The sequence below is a fragment of the Anopheles coluzzii genome, chromosome X (assembly GCF_943734685.1).
Source record: "Anopheles coluzzii chromosome X, AcolN3, whole genome shotgun sequence".
Taxonomy (NCBI): Eukaryota; Metazoa; Arthropoda; class Insecta; order Diptera; family Culicidae; genus Anopheles; species Anopheles coluzzii.
This window is the reverse complement of record NC_064669.1, coordinates 2,224,065-2,243,558: the sequence shown is the minus strand read 5'-3', so window position 1 is coordinate 2,243,558 and position 19,494 is coordinate 2,224,065. Positions and strand designations below refer to the sequence as shown.

At 47.5% G+C, this 19,494-nt stretch overlaps 1 protein-coding gene across 10 annotated transcripts; it reads left to right on the top strand.

Moving 5' to 3' along the window:
* Window positions 1-15,095, top strand: LOC120951624 (ubiquitin-conjugating enzyme E2-17 kDa). Of its 10 annotated transcripts, none has more exons than XM_040370460.2 (6): window positions 1-135; window positions 5,394-6,226; window positions 10,772-10,835; window positions 13,028-13,059; window positions 14,468-14,651; window positions 14,766-15,095. In XM_040370460.2, the coding sequence occupies exons 2-6, from the start codon at window positions 6,203-6,205 to the stop codon at window positions 14,903-14,905; spliced, it is 444 nt and encodes a 147-aa protein (XP_040226394.1). In that variant the 5' UTR covers window positions 1-135; window positions 5,394-6,202; the 3' UTR covers window positions 14,906-15,095. The 10 variants fall into 10 exon arrangements, with proteins under 10 accessions (XP_040226394.1, XP_040226974.1, XP_040226898.1 ...); XM_040371040.2 differs by having other exon boundaries at window positions 11-135; window positions 5,411-6,226; XM_040370964.2 differs by lacking the exon at window positions 1-135 and adding an exon at window positions 546-653.
* Window positions 15,096-19,494: the final 4,399 nt, after the last annotated feature.

The window sequence follows — 19,494 nt, the reverse complement described above, 5'->3', positions numbered from 1 at the left end:
GAGCGGTGAAAATGCCAACGGGATATGTGGTGAGCCTTTGCCGTGCGACAGTCAAGACAGTTCAAGAAACGTGCCGAACAGTCGAGAGGTTGTGATGATCTCATAACGGAAGGGCAGCTGTACGTTTGTTGAAAGGTATTGCGACACACTAATTTAAGCCAAACTTCAAGCTTTTATTCTTTACCCCACGGTACTGTCGGCCTCTGTACATTCCATTATTGCCGTCGTCCATCTTGTTCGCTTTTCTATTGCCAATATCGACTCTTGTACGTGTAAAATCTTTACTCGCACCTCCCCTGTTGCCCTTTCCTGCTCCCCTGGTAGTGTTGCTGTAGGCGGTGTGTGCAAGGTAATTAGGGCCAGCGAATCCGTAGGCAAACTGTCCCACAGGGTGAGCGAATATCCGGTCGCAGCGTAATATGGTCCTTGGGTAGGGTTGGTAGGCTAAACGTGAGGTGTGTGTGTGTGTGTGTGTGTATGTGTGTGAAGTGGATGATCCGTTGGTAAAATTTTCACCGTACATTTCTCGGTTGGCCGGGGTGTGGAGCAGTCCATTCTTCTCGCTCTCTCGCTCCCTTTTTCCCACCCATTTTTGCTCGCTTTGCTGTACTGCTCTTCCCGAGCAGCTCTTTGCGTTCGCCGTGCACGGCCATGTAAGTATGTGCGGCGATTGCGCGCGCGCTCCTCTGTGTGCGTACATGCGCGTCAGTGTGCGTCTTGGTGTGTGTGTGTGTGAGAGAGAGAGAGAGAGTGTGTGTGTACCAGCTCCGTTGTTCCGTGGTTCCGCAATTTCGAAAGCAAGCTCGGGTCGTGCGCGCGCGCCCCCTTGCGGGAACATCATCATCATCATCGTCGGTTGTACCAGTTCGTCCATCAAATCGTACCAGCTGGTTGCAAGTAGTAGTGCTTTCCCATGTTTTCCCTCTCGCTCCCCCATTGTCTAGCTGCTCTGCGTGTCTCATAACACTCTGTGTACGAGCACGATCGTGCAAAGCCGTGTCCAACCTTCGACGAGACGACGTCGCGCGATGTGACAATTTTCCTTCTCTCTCCTTACCGGCTGGGGTGCGTGAAAGAGCGAATTGGTAGTGGACAGACGGTAACTATTCCTTCTTTTGGTCAGCAGACCTTCTCCAGCCGTAAAAAGCCGTGTTGCGCGTTGCGAAAGGAAAAGATTCCCGAAATTTTTCCCTCCCCCCCCCTTCCCCCTCAACACTCTCGTGGCGCTGTCAGACGCGTCGCATCGGGTGTGTGTGTGTGTTTCGACAAAGAAACTGTAGGTGAAACGTGTTTACCTTGACTTCGCCGGAGAGTCATTTGCGGCAGTGTTGAGGAGGGAGCGAGATAGATTCCTTCTTTTTTTTTCATTGTGTCCGAAGCATTATTACGAAGGTCCGTTCGATTTACACAAGACACACACACACACACACATACACATGCATCCTTTGTGTGGTAATAATAATTCTGCCGAAAAAATTATCTCCCAACGTCCGCACACGGCAGCAGCAGATCGATTGTTCTTTTCGGCTCCTTCTCTCCCCCTGTGTGCGCAACCATACTTGACTGGCTTTGTTCGATGTGTGATAGAGACGGAGAGTGTGCAGGTTCACCGTCGCATTATTCCTCGTGATCGAATTAGCGGCAGAAGTGGGCAGATGACGATGATGGTGAATGATGGTGTGACGGGGGCTTTCTACATGCCTGTCTCGCTTCCGTGAATTATCCGTCAGGCGGCGGCGCGTCACACTTTCTCCCTTGAATGTAATAAGTCCCTTTCGGAGGAAAGGGTTTATTGGCCTACACACACACACACATGCTCATACATTGCAGAACCGTTACGAGTATCGTGGCTGGTTGGAAAACGTTGGTCTCTAAAATTAGGCAGACCACAAACCGGCTCTCTTGTTCCACGTTTCGTAAATAATTTTTATGAAAACCGTTAAATTTTGATTTATTTTTTTATTTTTTGGGAAACAAAATCCCCTCTGTGGTTTCTGTGAAATGTTAAATTACCCTTGCCAAAGAAATAAGGTGCAGAAAATCATACTTTGGTCGAGAAGAGACCCCATTGCCCATTCACAGCCACACGCAGCGACACAGGGTATGATGCGTACCGAACCCGGCAGTGTAAACGCGACGCCGCAATTTCGGTTTTCTCGGCCATCGCCGCCATCATACGTGCATACGCACACACTAACACACATCCGTCTCGTATACGCTCTGTAGCAGCAGGCCAGGCAGATACACAGCGATCGTGTGTCGTGTTGTACGTTCCGCAAATTGTGTATTCGTGCATTCAGTTGACGTTTTGGGTAAGACTCACCATATTCGCCCCTTGCATTTCTATTTGCTAAGAGGGCTGTGTGTGTGTGAGTGTATTGCTTCTGTTTTACATATTTTCCATTTCCTCCATTACGGGTGGGTAGCAGCATTGTGGTACGTTTGCTTACGTGCGTGTGTGTGTGTGAGAGGTTGAAAATTGGGAAAAGAAAATCGCTGTGCAATTTTCGAGCAGCTGCTCGCCTTTTTGACTTTGTCCCCGGGCCCATTGGTATTGGTGAAACGCGAGGCCCAGTCCGGCAACTTCTCGGCACAGGAACGGATATCGCTCACTCGTTTTCTGCATCTCTCTCGCGCTCTCTTGGGCAATGCCGACGTGCCGTTTCCTTCGCTCGCGCACACACTAGCGCTGTCGCTCTTTGCGGGTTTGCGACCGTGCCCGTAGCTGCGCTGGTGTGCGTGTGCGAGGCCGCCCTGCCGTGTGTATACGCTACCGGTGCGTGTGTGTGTGCGTGTCTCCGCTGCCTCTTTCAAGCCCAGTCATCGTCGCCATCGAGTGCGCGCAGCCATCTTGATAATCTCTTGCGAGTCGTTCACCAGAGTGGCAGCAGTGTGTGGTGTGTGGTTGCGCACGGTATTAAAACTTTAACTTCTTGCAAGAGGCTTTTTTCGCAGGCAAAAGGCTATATTAGGTGTAGAGTGTCTGGTTTCGGGTTTTGAGGGCTTAGAAGCTGTACGCGTTTTTCTGTTTTAATTTCCCGTGTGAGTGTGGTTTTTTTCTTGTTGGTGTGTCCAAGGGTACAGCAGAACCTTTTTTTTTTTTATATCCATCGACGAAGAAGTACATTTTCCTCCGCCTTGTGTGTGAGTGTGTTGTGTGGCCCGATTTTTTCGTCGCCCCCCGGAAGAGGGAGCGACCTCATCGATTCTGTCGGAAGGTTTTCCGCTTGCCTCCGCAACAATTGCACAAATTCTTACCTTCCCAATTGGGGGTTTTTGGGAAACATAACCTACTCTCCCTGCAGGGGCTTGCGGCTGTGTGTTGTGCCCGTTGGGAAAAAGAGGTGGAGGGGGGGGGGGGGGGGGGAGCACGGGTGTCAAAAACCAGCAGCCATCAAATTCGTTCGACAAACCCCTTGAGGGCTGGCTGGCGCTGGCTCTTTCTGTGTGGTGTGTGCTGCTGTACTTCTTGGTGTGAAGATCCGCACCCTTCGGTTGCTTTCTTTTCATGCAAGGGGGTGGGGAGCGAGCAGGGGAATCTTTTTTCTTCTTCGGGCGACTACACCGAATTCGCACAACTGTGTTTAGCTCTTGTCCGGCAAAGGGAACCTTAAAAATTCACCGTGTGTGTATGCGTGTGTGTGTGTGTGAGCTGTGCGTACTAAATAGAAGTAAAAAGCTCAGCTCAGAAAATTCAACCCTCCGCCCTCCCCCCTTTCCATACCCTTTCCCGGAGTTTTTTTTCCAGTATTTTCTAACACTTTGCGTCGCGGTCACTGTGTGTATGTGTGTGCAACATTAATCGTGAAAAAGTGCAATTCTCTGTGTGTGTGTGTGTGTGTGCATTCCACAATGACACTTAGGAAATGTAGGAAACACTCGCTCGCTCTCTCTAAAGCAGGAAATATAGAAGACTAAACACGGTTGGACAAGGGGAAGAAGAGGGGCGATGGTGTTGGAAGTCACCAATATCAGGTTGTGTTAGGCACTTGCTCTGGGTGTTTCTTGTGCAAGCCCAAATAATTCATGTAAAAAGTGCATATAAGTGAGGTTAGGCAATGGCGATTTTCGCTGCAGCCGAGCGGCGGCGGCGTGTGCTGCTGCTGCTGCCACGGGCACCAAACGGCGTTCTAGAGAAACCATCGACATAGTTGAAGTTTTTGTTTCCTTTAGTAGAGTACAGTAGGCTGCTTTTTTCCACGATATTGTGTATGTGTGTGTGTGTGTCTGCCTTTTTGATGGAGCCAGCAGTAGCAGCAGCACTGCTACGGTGAACTAGCGAAGCACTCCGGGAGATGCGAGAGCGAGATAGAGCTCTAAAATGAGAAAGAGCGAGCTTGCCAAGAGCCTTGGGTGGGGTGGAAGGGGTGTGATGTGTCGACGATTTTCGTTGCTTTTCTCTTGTTTGAAGGAAATTCCATTTTCGCTGTTGCACTAACTTCTATTGTTCATGGCACAGACACACACACACACACACACACACACATGTGCGCCGTACATTGGAACATGGAGAAAGCCTCAAGTGGCTTCCTCGATTCTCTGTCGACTCCACAAACAGCACCGCCCGCCCCCCGTTTGTGTCGTTTTTGTGGCTGCCAAGTGTCCCAAACTCTTCAATGGAAAATTCACTAATTACGGACACACACACACATGTACACGCCACAGAACCGGTGGCCGGGAGACACATACACACATATATCTCAGAAAGAGAAAGAGAGAGAGATCGTTTGCCCCAAATTTGACATTCGTCATTGCTGTTTTTTTGTTGGTTTGGCCGTTCTTCTTCCTTTTCGAAGGCGTGGAAAATTGACCCCTCCTCCTGTCCATTTCGTCAATCTCTATCCCAGAAATACATTACTGAACGGTTGTGGAAAACTTCACTCACCTCTCCAACAGAACAAAGTAGTCATCCCTTCCATTTCCTATCCTTTTTTTTTTTGGAGGTTATGTTTTAGTCAACGACTTGTTTCGTAGGTTTCCGCTTGCGATCCTGCCCTTTTATTGCTGTTATAATATTATAAATTATAATATTGAATGTAGCATTAAATTGATGTTCGAAGCGTTCAAACATTCAAATCAATTTTCTAATGACGTTTCTTTATTTCTCAATTTTCTCTCTATTTTCCGGTTTCCCAATTACGTACGCGGATGTGTGTACATAAACGACGAACAACAACTGCTGCCAACTTCGCCGTGATGATGCACTGCAACACTTACTACGCTGGTCGTCCTCGGTTTGCGCTTCAATCTGCTGCATATGCACACACACACACACACACACATACACGCACACACATACAACATGAAAAAAAATGCGCAACATCTCACGCGTATCATCGGCCACCCCAACCCCCTCCCCATTCGCGCCACATCACCGTGTGCCATTCGTTTAGTGACCTTTTAACTGAAGTGTGTACCTCCTACCCCTCCGGGTGCGTGTGTGTGTCTGTGTTTGTGGTGTGAAAACCCACAGCGAGAGAGAGAGAGAAGGAGCACGAGAGACACTAAGTACCAACCATTAGATTTGCCTACAATACCCCCTCCGCACTACGGTGTGTGTGTGTGCGCGCGCTTGTGTGGTGTGTGGACAATATCTGTTTTCGTAATTCAGCATTCGTCTCAATCTCTGTGCAAAAACACATCCACCATCATCATCACCACCACCGTCCCGTCCGGAAGCACGCGGAAGCAGCAGCCACCAGCGTTTCCGGTGCGAACGAAGTAGGCGCGTGTGCGTTGTGTGTGTGTGCGAGTGCGCTACCCCCGTGTTGCGTGTCGTGTGCGCGGTGTGGGCCACCGCTGCTCGAAGGACGTATCGAAGGCGCCGCGGTTTGCAAGATCAACTAATTCTTATCGATCAGTCGAAGGAAGAGCATAGAGGGAGAGAGAGAGTGCACTTGCGTGCTTGTGTGGGGTGATCACCAATCAAACACACCTAACATAGTCCTCGCGACCCCTGCGGCTGATCGTCAATCAAACAACACCCAGTACACAACAGCCGGTTCTCGCTCAATATCGTCGTTTTTGCGCAACGATCGACCAACCCTTTGCGCTTGGTTGCTGCAGACGGTGCGGAGTGTGCGGAGAAAGAGCGAGTGAGCGAGAGAGAGAGAGAGAGAGAACGAGCGTGCCCTCCGGTGGAAGACGTGCACGTATCATCCCCCCCCACCCTCCCCAGCAGAGCCGATAAGAAAGATCGAGGATGGCATTAAAAAGAATTAATAAGGTACGTGGTGGTCCGTTTTGGCATTTTGTTGTTGTTGGGCGTTCGATAAGGACTTGCCCGATAATATTATGTCTTTGCTGTTGTGCTGTCTGTCTGTTTGAATGATTCATTTTGTTTTTAATTTAGTACAGTTAGATTTTTAGGGATTGGTGCTGCTGCCTCTACTGTGGGCGAAAGTCGTTAGTTTCGTCCGGGATATAGAACAAAGATTATCAAACGCCGAATTGGTTGAATGTGTGAAATGCTCAACTTACTCTAGTGCCTTAGTTATGGAATTGGGATCGAATAGTTGACCAAGAATGGTACTGACCAAACACACATGTTACTGTTACGTCACTCTTGTATCAAGAGATTAGATTGTCATTAATGCTTTGGCGCCCCACCACTGACTGTCCATTATCTCTTCTATCACCCTCATGGATGGTATGATGGTTCGATGATTGGAAGGTTTCATTTGACGATGGGGCGTGGATTGAGAAGTTTAAAGGAAGAGACACACATCCACCATCCTAACGATGCTAGTGATGGTGACTTGCCTGTGACCAGTAAATGTAAATTAACGTTGGGGGTGGGGCAAAGCAAAGCGCGGATTGTGGCTGTGTGTGTACACGTTTTCATCCCTGTGCTGTGCCGCCGGATGTTTGAATTTTCATTTTCCTGCGCCAAACGCTCGTAAAAATGGCAACTCTTTTGCGCGTGGTCTGCATTTCGCCTTGGGAGGCGGCGTGATGAGTTTACGTTGGTTTTGTTTTTGTTTTTGTTTTTTGCTTTTCCCCTGCCCTGCCCTTCCTTCAGAATGTCACAATAATAACACGCAAAATGTGCAACTAAAGCATTTGCACGGTGTGATGGCGACTTTGCGATGGTCATGTGTGTCCAGCAAACTTCTGAGGCTAAGATGCTAAACGCTTTTGCCTGCTGCTTCCATTAACCCAAATGTTTGTGATGCCGTTTTTCCCCCTTGGAGGAAAACATTTCTGTAAATTTCTTCAAATTTGCTTACTAATGAAGTTTTTATCTACACAGCTGCATTTTTGTTCGTGTGTTTGTTGTGTGACATGTGCGTGTAGCTTGTCGTCACGGTTCGCACGCAAATTGTTTGAATGAATGGCCCGGAATGAAAAATGCAAAGAGAGTCGAGACGGACGGTCGTCATGTTGTTTTTGAGTTTTGGCTTTGCCTTTTCTTATGTCTGTGGCACTTGAATCGACTGGTTAATGAAGGGCTGTGTAAATGTCTGCAAGCACAAGATGGTGCTGCCAATTTGGGAGAAACTGAGGTGGGGCCACAGGAGAGGACGTGTCTTAGGGCAGTGAATAGCCCATAAACCACCCCAACAATGACAATTGCCGCGGTGGATGATTGTAGCGTGGTGAAGCCTCCATTTTGGCAGGAAAAAGTGAAGCCACAGAGCGCGACACGACCTCCCGTAGGAGAACCCACTGGGTGGACTATCATGAGAGAGAGAGAGAGAGAGAGAGAGAGAGAGAGAGAGAGAATGAAGAAGAAAGAGCGTGTGAAGGTAGTGGCATATTCGCGCAGGTCACGGCAGACATACTTTTAGGAGTACGGAGGAGCACCATAGACACGCAGGCTTATCTTGTGTGTGCATGGTTCCTTCAATTCTTGTGCTAAATCGTGAATGTTGTCACCTTCCCAACCGCTGCATCTTTTCGGCGGCGAGAAGAGAAATGATGCCTCCTTGGAAAATAGACGTCAATTTGAGATGCCGAAAATGTTGCTATGCAGCAACCAGAATAAGTGCTGGGTTTCATCAATCCTTACGTTGCGATTCATTCTCATGAATCTTCAGCGATGAGGGATACGAATCTCTAAAGATGTAAGAACCTCTAAAGATGTTTTGAATCTCTTAAGAATCATGTATCTCCAAGGGTTCATGTATCTCTTAAGATACGCGGCTCTCCAAGGATTGATGAATCTCTGCCGCGCATGGACAGTCGTGTCTCCCCGTCAAACAAATTATCCGGCTGCGTCCTACTTGCTAAGAAGTTTCGAAAACCTGTATATGCTCGCATGACCATGTAGCTTGTTACAGTAATGAGGAGAATAATAAGAATCGATGGAGATTTATGAATCCCTTTAGATTCGTGAATCTATCGAGGTTCGTTACTATTTGAGATCCCCGAATCTTTGAGATTCACGAATGTTTCCTACTGAGATTCAGATTAATTGTATCATTGCAAAGATTCATTCAGAATCATAGATTTTGAATCAGAATTTAACCAGGATTAAGGTACGTCCTGTTGTTCAGCGACCTAATGAGGATTTTAGTCATTGTCATATCTGTAGCTCTAGAGTTAGTTAAGTTTAAGCGAGATATTATAATATTTTAACGGAACTTCTCTCGTGTGATGAACCTTAACCGAACCATTCCTCACACTACTCGGGTCAGTGCGAAATCAGCAAGAAATTGAATTTTAACGATTGAAGTAAAATCATAAATAGTGGTGAATAGAGCGCTAGAGAATTGCACAGTGAATTGAATTGATTATATACCCATCGAGTTGGTGAGTGGCCGGTACCCCATCCATGTTTCTTTTTTTATTACCACTCCTCTTGACCTCTTGGCGCACACACCCCCCTTTCCTCGAGTTTTATAGTTGTGCAGAGCGAAAGGGTGTTGCAGTTGGTTAGCGATTTTATGGTACTCGCTGGGGGGGTAACGTCGTGGTAAGACATTAATCCCAATAGGACCGACAGCCGAGTTGGGTGGGCAATCTTTGCGGCTCAAAGGTGTCCCCTCCCCTCCCCACAACGTCCATAAAATTACCGATGGAGCTCATCGTAACGAATCAGATGGGATTAGGCTCAGCATCGCTGTAAAATGTACTATGGTGTTCTCGCAAAAGGGAAACGAATTCGTCATCTAAGGCCGACAAAGACAAGTTTGCCCGAGCACTGTGTGGAAATGCACTGCAATCATTGTGAATTGCACCGCAAGTGTATAACACAATAAGGAAGAAATTGTTCGATGACTGATGCCAAACGAATTTACTTTGCCATTGCAAATGACTATCGGTCCAACTATTCATTGCTGGTTTTTTTTTCTGGCAATTAAAAAAATTAACTAAACACAAGTTCTGGTTATGATTTCGAAATTGCTCGTCTCATGTGCTCCGCACTGTTGTACGTGTTTATGCACTAAGCAATGGACCGAATTCGCCCCCCCCTGCGAGTATTTATGTCTAGCAAATTGGTATCGGCATCGGCAATGTAATTAAACTAATCTAATTTAACGAATTTGCGTATCGCATTTCACTAGAAAAGAAGGTACGTTGGCAGGAGCTCCACTGTGCCTCGTGTCCCATTTCCATTAAACAAAACAAAATTTCAAAAAATAAAACAAGATATGTAATTAATACCTCCTGTATACATGTATAAGTAACAAACCAATTGTTTGATTGTGTGTTGCCAATTAGGAGAGGAGGACAATAGAGCGTTGGTGGCAGAAAATGCCTTCGCAGGCCGGGAAACGTAGCGACGAAACTCTTGTTACGTGTCCTTTTTGTGTGTAGCCACGCATCATCGTCATTGCAGGCATATGAGATCATCGCGCATCCTATTTAGCAAGTAATGCAGCATGCCAACGCAAATGGACCCATTGCTTCTTCTTTTTTGTTTGCTTTTCGATTTTGGGAGGAGTGTGGCAAAGCCCCCCCAATACCTCCCATTGTCACTCAAAGTCCGTTTTGTTGTGTTGTCTCTCATTTTTTTTTTCTTCTTCATTTCCTTCATTTATTTTGCTTTTTTTTTTGCTTCTTAAAGATACCAAAGAGAGACAACATTATGCTGTGCGTGATGGTTTAATTATTGAACGTTAATTTTGTGTCTTTTACATTTTGCGCTCGCGGACTTTTCCCACATTACCATTTCCGGATGTTTCTGCTCGGGAGGAATTTCTTCTCGAAACACACACCCTTGGTGCGGGTTGCTTCTTTGTGCCGGTCTCGAGCACACGGCAAACCCCCCCCATACTCCCACCCCGGAACATTTTGGTGCAGGTTAAAACACCCCACGCACACTACGGACACGCGTGGCGAAAAGAATATTATTTTTAGCCCAGCCCCCAGTGTGCGTCGTCGAACGCGGTAGAGGAAAAGCGCATTTTCTTCTCCTTCCTCCCCCCCCAATGTGTGGTGTCGTCTGCGATGTGGCTGCTGAAACGAATGTTCGCCGGGTTTTCCCCGCCCAGCCAGCCACCCAGCAACCTGCGGCGAATGGGGGTGGGTGGTGGGTGTTGTGTGTGATCTCTTTCTCGCTACACGCTTGCAAAGGAGAGATGCGTGTTATGTGGGCGTTTTTTTTGGGGGTGGTTGAAGCAAGTGTAACGCCGCGTCGATGTACTTTTTTACTTGCAGTGCAACGTACACACGCTAGATTAATTCGTTTAAAATTGTGTAAAAACTTTTCAGCAAACGGAACTCTATTCTCATCCTTTCTCTCTTTACATTCTTTTCCTCTTTCGTTTCATGTCGTTCACCGTTGCCGTCGCCCGTCGCACCATCATCGGTCAAACGCGGACAGGAATTACAAGACTTGGGGAGAGACCCACCAGCACAATGTTCAGCCGGTCCAGTCGGCGATGACTGTAAGTAGTAAAAGGCAAAACCCGCCTGCCCGGATGCAAGAAGGCGCATTCCGCGCTCCCACACACACGCGCGCGCGCGCGTGTGGTCTATCGGAAAGGATTTTTTTCGGCGGGGGGGGGGGATTTTTTTCGTGCCCCATAGCCGTAAAGAAACGACTGCAACGTACTGCATCAATGCAACCGATGAGAGAGGAAGGAGGGTGACAGGGCAAGGGTGCGGGAGAGGAGGGGGTATGTGTGCAAAAAGTACACAACAAAACAAGCAATAATAGTAGTCGGAGAAACGCACACCATGCCATGTGTGTGTGTGTGTGTGTGTGTGTGTGTGTGTGTGTGTGTGTGTGTGTGTGTGTGTGTGTGTGTGTGTGTGTGTGTGTGTGTGTGTTCAGGGAAAAGCAGGAAAACCGGGAGTTTCGAAAGGGCTTGTGAATGCGATTCATAGTTTGGGGAAGAAGTGAGCGCGTACGCATATAGGAGAGAGAAAGGGGGAGGCCGAAAGTGTAAACGATTTTAAAAGCTTGCAATATTTACGCGTTGCAATGTTTGCATTGCCGTGTGGTGCTCTCATCGCTGACGAAGACATTAATTTACGGGAATATGGCGGAGAGGGGGATACAGCAAACCACGTGCGAATGACATTCAGGTATGCAGCGCAATACACAAATACGGAGGAAACGGCAGGCGGCGCGCACACACTATTTGCTTGAATTGTTAACGCTTTCTCTTAGCCGTACGCGATGCTAATGGGAGAAAACAGGGTCTTTTTTATGTTTAACCTCTGTCAAAGCGAATTTGGAATTTGCACAAGGCAGTGTGCTCGGCAGAGCAGTGGCACATCAGAACAACATTCGATTCGATTCCCCCGACACAGTGTGTGGCTGGCAGTGGTGGCAATCACTCACCACAAAAGAGCAGCTCAGAAAGCAAGGCCAGAAGAAGGTGGTAGTGTGAATCCAGGGCCATCCCAAGCCCAGGGAGCTCTGCTTATTGGTGTTTTATCTTATCTTTCCGTGTGGCGGGTGGCTGCCTGGCCCGATGGTTTTTGGTTTTGCCCACATTAACGATTAAAAGCGCGCAAAAGAGCCACAGCCACAAGGAGGCTGATAAAACGCGGGGCCCGCGCATTACTTAACGCCACACGGCTTGGGTTTTGGGTGGGCATCAGCAGAGCCTGTGTGCTGTTGTGCGGTGCTTTGAAGTATGGAAAAAGATGGAACTGTAACACACACACACACACGCACAAGGGTGTTGATTTGAAGTGTGTGTTAATTATGGCTCGCCTCGTCACAAAAAGCATTTTGCTCCTCTCCCCCCCCCCCCTCTGATAAGTAAGTTTTATTCTCCCCACCCCCAAAAACCGCACTGAAGCCACCCATCGCAGCCAATATCAGAGCTGGCTGTGTGTGTGTGTGCGTGTGTGTTATCAGGGGCAAGACGCAGGGGTAGTAGTGTGTTGGATTATGAATGTGTGTTACAGTCACCGCACACCGCACGTGGGTTTCCCCTTCCCCAATCTTCATGCCACCTACCCCCTACCATCCCACCCCTCCCATTATCCTTCTAGTTACTATGCTCTCCGGGTTCGCTTACGGGGTACACACGTTCGCTCGAAAGCAAAGTCCTTCTTTTTCTCTTTCCTTTGCAGCCTTGCGTGTGCTGCTCTTCCTTCCTTTCCTGTTGGCTTCATCGATGAGAAGGGCGCACCATGCTTCATAATGCGTCTGCGCAGAAACGGTGGGGACGCGGTAGTTAGTGCATGAGAGGGGGGGGGGGGGGGGGGGCATGTCTATTTCTTTTCTGGCTGCCAAACAGTAGGAAGCGGTCGGGCAGGAAAAGAGTATGTGGGCCTCTCTTTTTTTCCGCCCATTCCCATTGGTTCCCTGACCTAGCCTTCCAGCGGCGGGGTGGGCATGTTCAAAATTGATAGTTGAAATAATTTAACCTTTTTTTTTGTTATTGTGCAACAAATGCTTTTGAGGGTTAAAAAATCGTTTATGAATGCAAAAAAATGGGTTTTAGTAATGCACTAATATCTACTCTCGGGGGGAAAAAAATCCTTTCCCGGCCACACAAATACACCGAAGCGCGCGCATACATTCGCCTAAAAAAAGGCAGTTCCTTCTTCATCCTTCATCCACAGCAATTTTTTTCCCCGTGTACTAATTCATCCTTCTTTTTCTTTCTCGTTCTAGTGTTCCACTGGCAGGCAACAATTATGGGCCCGGTAAGAAAAGAAGACTCGTACCCCCCCTCCCCCTCCCCATGGCGTACAGTTTTGCATGTGTTTTGCATGTATGGGTAGAGATCTCTGGTGGTCCTCCACTTCCGCTTTCGGCGGCACACCGCCAACCATCACACACACACACACACGTTGCACTAAATGTGCGGTGGTGGTAACGCTGCACCACAGTACACAGGCCCGGCGGCACTCTGTGGTTCAATTTATTTTCGCATCGAACGTGGGATTCTCTTTTCCTCTGTGTGTGCGCGTCGCGCTGTTGTGCGCTCCCTTCTCTATGCCTGCTGCAACCCACGTGGCTCGCCATGAGCTGTAGTAGGCGACGGGAAGGGGGGGGGCTTCACGATCCTTTCCTCGGTTATTTTTTGCGTTGAGGGGGGGGGGGGGGGGGATGCTGTGTGATCGTGCTGCGCGGAACACTATTTTTAGGACAATCGATATATACACGGAATCGACACATGTGTGTGTGTGTGGATGGGTTGGGTATGCTGCTTGAAAGAGCAGCGAAACGAATAGCGCTCGACATACGCAAGGGAGAACAATCAAATGTGTGCCTTGTGATTTTTGTGTTTGTGTTGCAGCGGCACAAACATGTTTGGATTTACATCTGGAACTGCTGCTGTGTACCAGAGAGTGGTTTCTTCATTATTTCTTGGATGTTACTACATATATTACTATTTTGAACATTCAGCCCATTGAAATGCTTCGGAGTTCCAGTGTTAAAATGACAAGCAATATTTAACACGCCTTGAGGAATCACAATTATTGCTGTGTGTTGGGTCATGAATCTTTCGTTGAGATTCATTCATATGCATCTTCGGTGATGGGTGATTCGAATCTCGAATCGACTCTTCAAAGATTCATGGATCTAAAAGTAAAGAATCTCCAAGGATTCATGAATCCATAAGAATCATAAATTCATCAAAATTTTCATTCATGCATGATTTTCAAAATATTGAATTTGCCCAATCCCATCCAGCAACATATGCCCGTTGCCGGTTCAAGCTTCGCATGGACCGTCTTTCCGTAGCAAAACAAACTATCCGGCTGGGCGGTACTTGCCAAGAAGTCTCGAAAGCCTGTACGACGTAGGCTGTTATGCCAAGAAGAAGAATATTGTGAAGTTCTAGCTCTATGATTTTTTTTTTTGAGATGTATGCATCGCTTGAGATCTTTCTTCGATCTATGAAAGTCTTTCGAAATTCATGAGTCTTTTGAGATTCATTAATTATTTCAAAGATTCATGCATATTAATGAATCTGAATCAGATTTACCCAACACTAAATCACAGTCCGCATCGCCCTTCGTTTCCATTCGCTTTTTGCAGCGTTTCACCATTCCCTCGCTCTAACCTTTTGCTCTTTTCTCCCTTTTCTCACTTGTGCAATTGCAGCCAGACAGTCCGTACCAGGGAGGCGTATTCTTCTTAACAATACATTTCCCAACAGACTATCCATTCAAACCACCGAAAGTGGCTTTTACGACACGCATATATCATCCAAACATCAACAGCAACGGGTCGATCTGTCTGGATATCTTAAGATCTCAATGGTCTCCCGCCCTGACAATATCAAAGGGTACGTATGCGCCGTTTCCCACCATTCGATTGAATTTGGCATTCTTTTATTACATCGTTTTCCTTTTCACTCCCTCCCTGCCCTCTCCATGTCGATGTTGTTTGCCCCGTGCAGTGTTGCTGTCCATCTGCTCTCTGTTGTGTGATCCCAACCCCGACGACCCGCTGGTGCCGGAGATTGCCAGAATATATAAAACCGACCGGGAAAAATATAATGAACTTGCCCGGGAGTGGACACGAAAGTATGCTATGTGATGCGTTCCAGACGAGACATTGCTACGTAAACCCTACACCTACACGTACGACAACAACAACAACAGCCGCCGCCGCAGCAGCAGCAACAACAACAGCAGCAGCAGCAGCAGCAAGTGCAGCAGCAGCGACCGCGCGCACCAGTTTACCATCCACTACAAGCGCCGCAACAGCAGCAACAACAACAACAACAGCAACAACAACAACGGTAGTATCAGCCAGTATGGTTGTAGGAAGCAAAGAAAGCAGAAGAAGCAGCAGCAGCAACATCATCAATTGTCCGGGGACGGTATCGGTAGCAGCATCATTATACGCAGTAGCAGCAGCAGCAGCAGTCAATGCTTTGCTGTAGTGCGCGGGCAGCAGAAAGTGCAGCAGCAGCAGCAGCAGCAGCAGCAGGGAGAGAAATTTTCAACGCAGCGTTGCACCACCATCATCATTGATTGCAATGGGAGCTGTGACGTCACCCATTACCACCATCATCTGAAGCAACAGCAGCAGCAGCAGCAGCAACAACAACAGCTGTACGTGCTGCTAAATCCACAACAACAACAACACCCAGAGTGCAGCCTATTTCCGTACTACTTCTACCACTATTATAATCATCGCAATGCAAGGCGAAGCACCGAACACCAGCAGAAGCAGGACGGTGAGGACAGCGCTAAGTTAATAGACCAACTCCACAACACCAACCATAGTAACGACAGCAATAATACTACTACTACTACTACTACCCCAATCTACTATTGCTACAACATCTGCGTCGTCGACGGTGGCTCATCGTCGATCCGATGCTTCACGCGGAAGGTAGCCGACGAAAGCGATGAAAACGATGATGATAATGGTGACGGCGACAAACAACGTTTTACGGGCATCGGTGGCCTGCCGCATCATCCTGTACCGATGGTGCCGGTCGGCCGTGTCCGCTGCACTGCTGCGGCGGCAACGTCGGTGCCAGCACTCGCCGCCGCATCCCAATCCATGCTATTGCCACCAGAACAACATCATTCAACGTGCAGCGACGGCAGCAACAGCTACTAACTACTGCTACCGCTACTACTACAGCAACAACAACAACAACAACTACTGCTACTCAACTATAGATTATTATTTTACACACATTAAAGGTTAGAGAAACGTCTGTGTTTTCCCGCCACCATTCTCACCACCGCCACCACCAGCAACAAACCAATCCCCTGTGTCCCCTGTGTGTTGTCAACACAAAGCCGAGGGTGAAGAGAAAGCTTTTTAATCAACCATACACAACAAACAACAAAACACACACACACACCAATTGGTTTGCGGAAAGGAAAGGGAACAGAGACACACAATTTAGGTAATGTTGTTTTCCCGCTACTCGTCGTCGTCCCGCACACCCCCTCGCCAGTCGCACGTGCATCCGTGTGCACACTTGCCAGTTCAGAAACAGAGATACACACAGATAGAGAGAGAAAGAGAGAGAAAGGGGGAGATAAAGAGAAAGGTTTAGAGAGGCTCATTTAGATCGAAAATGTACCATGCAGTAACAGCGCGTTTGGTGTTCCGCCCTCCGCATGCAACTGGTAGACATGTTGTGTGTTCCCCTCCCCGTTTTGCGCTATCCCCCATTTGGATGTATACGCAGCGGGTGGATGAGGAGAGAAGGGAGGAAGGGAGGGGGAAAGGACACTGCAGAAATTATCGGTGGTCCCCACGAATTCTCTTAAATATGGCGCGAAGCCGCTCAGTTAGTGGTAAAATTAAGTTTTCATTGGTGGTGGTGCCTTTCTGGTAAAATCCAAATTCACAGCCACATCATTTGTTTTGTGCAGATGAGAGAGAGAGAGAGAGGAGAGCTAGAGCCAAGGAGTGTGTATTTAGGAGGGGTGGCCGGGTGTGAAAAACCAAGAAAGGGAAACACACACACACACACACATACACACAACGGGCAGGGAAAGAAGTGAAGAGCGTATATAGGAAGGAGCTCCATTGCGCATGGAGGAGAGGAGAAGTGCGTTCTTCAATGCAGAAAAAGGATGAGTGTGCTTTTCTGTGTGTATTTGTGTGTGTGTGTGTGTGTGTGTGTGTCGCTTTTTAAGTTATTTATTGATTGTCGTCGTCCAGCCCCATTTGCAACTAGCCCTGCAATTGGATTAAGTAGACCCAACAAGGCTCTCCAGGACCAATCAACGTCGTAACAACAGCAACAAACAACACCCTTGCCAAATGCACGGCAGCAGCGCGCGCACTACCCACATACATGTCAGGGCACGAAAGAGTTTTGTAAGCAAACAAACAAAAAAAAAGGCTCCTTAGGAGATACTACACCGCGTGAGAGTAGTGGAATAGAGGAAGGAAGTGGCGAGGTTTATAAGCGGTTCCAATTAGAACAAAAACAAAAAAATATACTGGCCCGGCGGGGGAGTGGACGGACGGTTAGTGGGAAACAACCGTTAATATACTTATGGTTTTGTTATTTGATTTATGGCACACCAAGATCAGAAAAAACAGAGAGGAGATGGAGAGAGAGAGAGAGAGAGAGGGAGCCAGCACAGCAGGCTGCCGTGCGTTCTCGCGTTGTCCTTCGTTCCCCGTGGAAGCGGAATCATCTTTTCAACAAAATTCGGAAACCAACATCTCCATCCGCCCGCAAGCCAAGCAGAGGGAGAGAGAGAGAATCTATGGTTGCTTGCGTGCGCGCGCGCGCACGTGCTTGGATGGTATTCACCAGCGTACGCACACACACTCACACACGTGTGTGTGTTGTTTTGCCGGTGGGGTGTGCACGTGAAAAACTCGAAATGATTGGGAAGAGGAGGAGTGTCGCGGAAGTGTTTGCATTTGTGAAAATGACGTGTGTGTGCGCGCGAGCGTGCGCGCAACAAGCGCGCTCGCGCATCAGGGGTCGTTCGCGCTGAGACGAGCGTGGTAAACCTTTGCTGTTGCGCACACACACACACACACCGGGAAGAATTCTGGAGTGTGGGTCGGTGGGTGGGTTGTGTGACCTGCCTACATTTGTACATCCCATCCGCGCGCATAAAGCAAAACAGAAGAAGAACAACGTGAGTGTGACGTAGGAAGTCATAACCAGCCTGGAAAGTTGGAGGGGAAGGGAGGGGAAGAGAAAGGAAGGAAGGGAGATAGGGAGAGAGAGAGCAATATAACAACAACAACAACAAATTATGCAAAGAAAAGTGCTCTAGAACATGATACGATGGCGATGGATGGAGGTTGTGGATGGGATGGACAAGGATGGATGGATTGATGTGTGGGGGTTAGGAGAATACTAGCGAAACAATGATAACAACAACAACAACACTGCAGAGCGCGAAAGTAAAAGGCACACCCACCCACAGAGCGAGCGGAAAAGGCGTACCAGAGTTCTTTCTTCTTCTTCTTTTTTTTTTAGCGCGCTCGCGCGCACACCTTACAAAAGGCAAACTTTCTTTTTTTTTTTCGAGGTGTGGGTGGGGGAAGAAAACAGAAAAATCACTGAACTGCGTAACTGGGCAGACCGACAGACGACTTACTACACACACAAAACTAAATAAAGCTAATAAGAGAAAGTAAAGCAAAAAAAAAACGGCGAAAAAACAACTAGTAAGAACAGGAGATAAAAAATACCCTAGTGCAGGATAAAATACAAAAAAAAAACGCAAGGAAAGGAGAAATTACATATATATTACAACGGTAAATCTGTTTGTTGTTTTGTGTTTCTTTTCTTGTACCACTTGTTTGTCCCTCCCCCCCCTAATTCGTGATTTGTGCGTGCCACTCTGCGCCGACAGTTTGCTCCCCCATTCCTTGGTTTCAGTTTGTCTCCTATTTTCTTCTCCTATTTAGCGTGTGCGTGGTGTTTGTGTTTTTCTCCGGTCCGCCTGGATTGTTTTCCGTGTGTTGTACATTTTTCACCTCACTCTTTTTCTCATTCTCTCGATAGTGATTTTATTATGATTAGGTATTATATTATTTTTCTGTTTGTCTTGTTTTACACGTTAACATTGATTCACATGCACCTGTCTGTCTCTCTCTCTCTTCTCCCAGGAGTTCCAGTAATTTAGAGTTCCCCGTACACTAACGTTGAAGAGTTAAAGCTTTCTCATTTTGTGACGAATTACGTGTTTGTGCTCGTATCTCTTCCCTACCCTACCACATAAAGATACACAAATACACAACGTATGCATAACGTATGATTGGGCAGAATAAGTCAAGGCATATATTTAAAAACAAAAATAACGTACGCAACACTTGATGCCAGCAATCATGAAGCAGCAACATAAGTTGATAAGCCCGTATGTACTTTTCTTGTTAATATGTTGGTTATCAAATGTACACACACACAAACTCTCCGTTAGCGCTCTCGCTCGCTTCTCGTGCCCTCGCTGTTGCGTAATAATATAAATGTAAATTTATTACAATTTTTTTTTAGGCACTATCTAAATACAAACAGGAACAAAACCGAAGCATACAGGAGGCCTCCTCTTTGCTTACACTCTTCCACCTCCACGGTTGATGGGGACAGGGTTAGTGGTGAAAACACGGGTACCAAACGCCTAACTCTGTGACGTGTGCGCGTCCTCTTCAAACACGCAAATACACACACACACCCA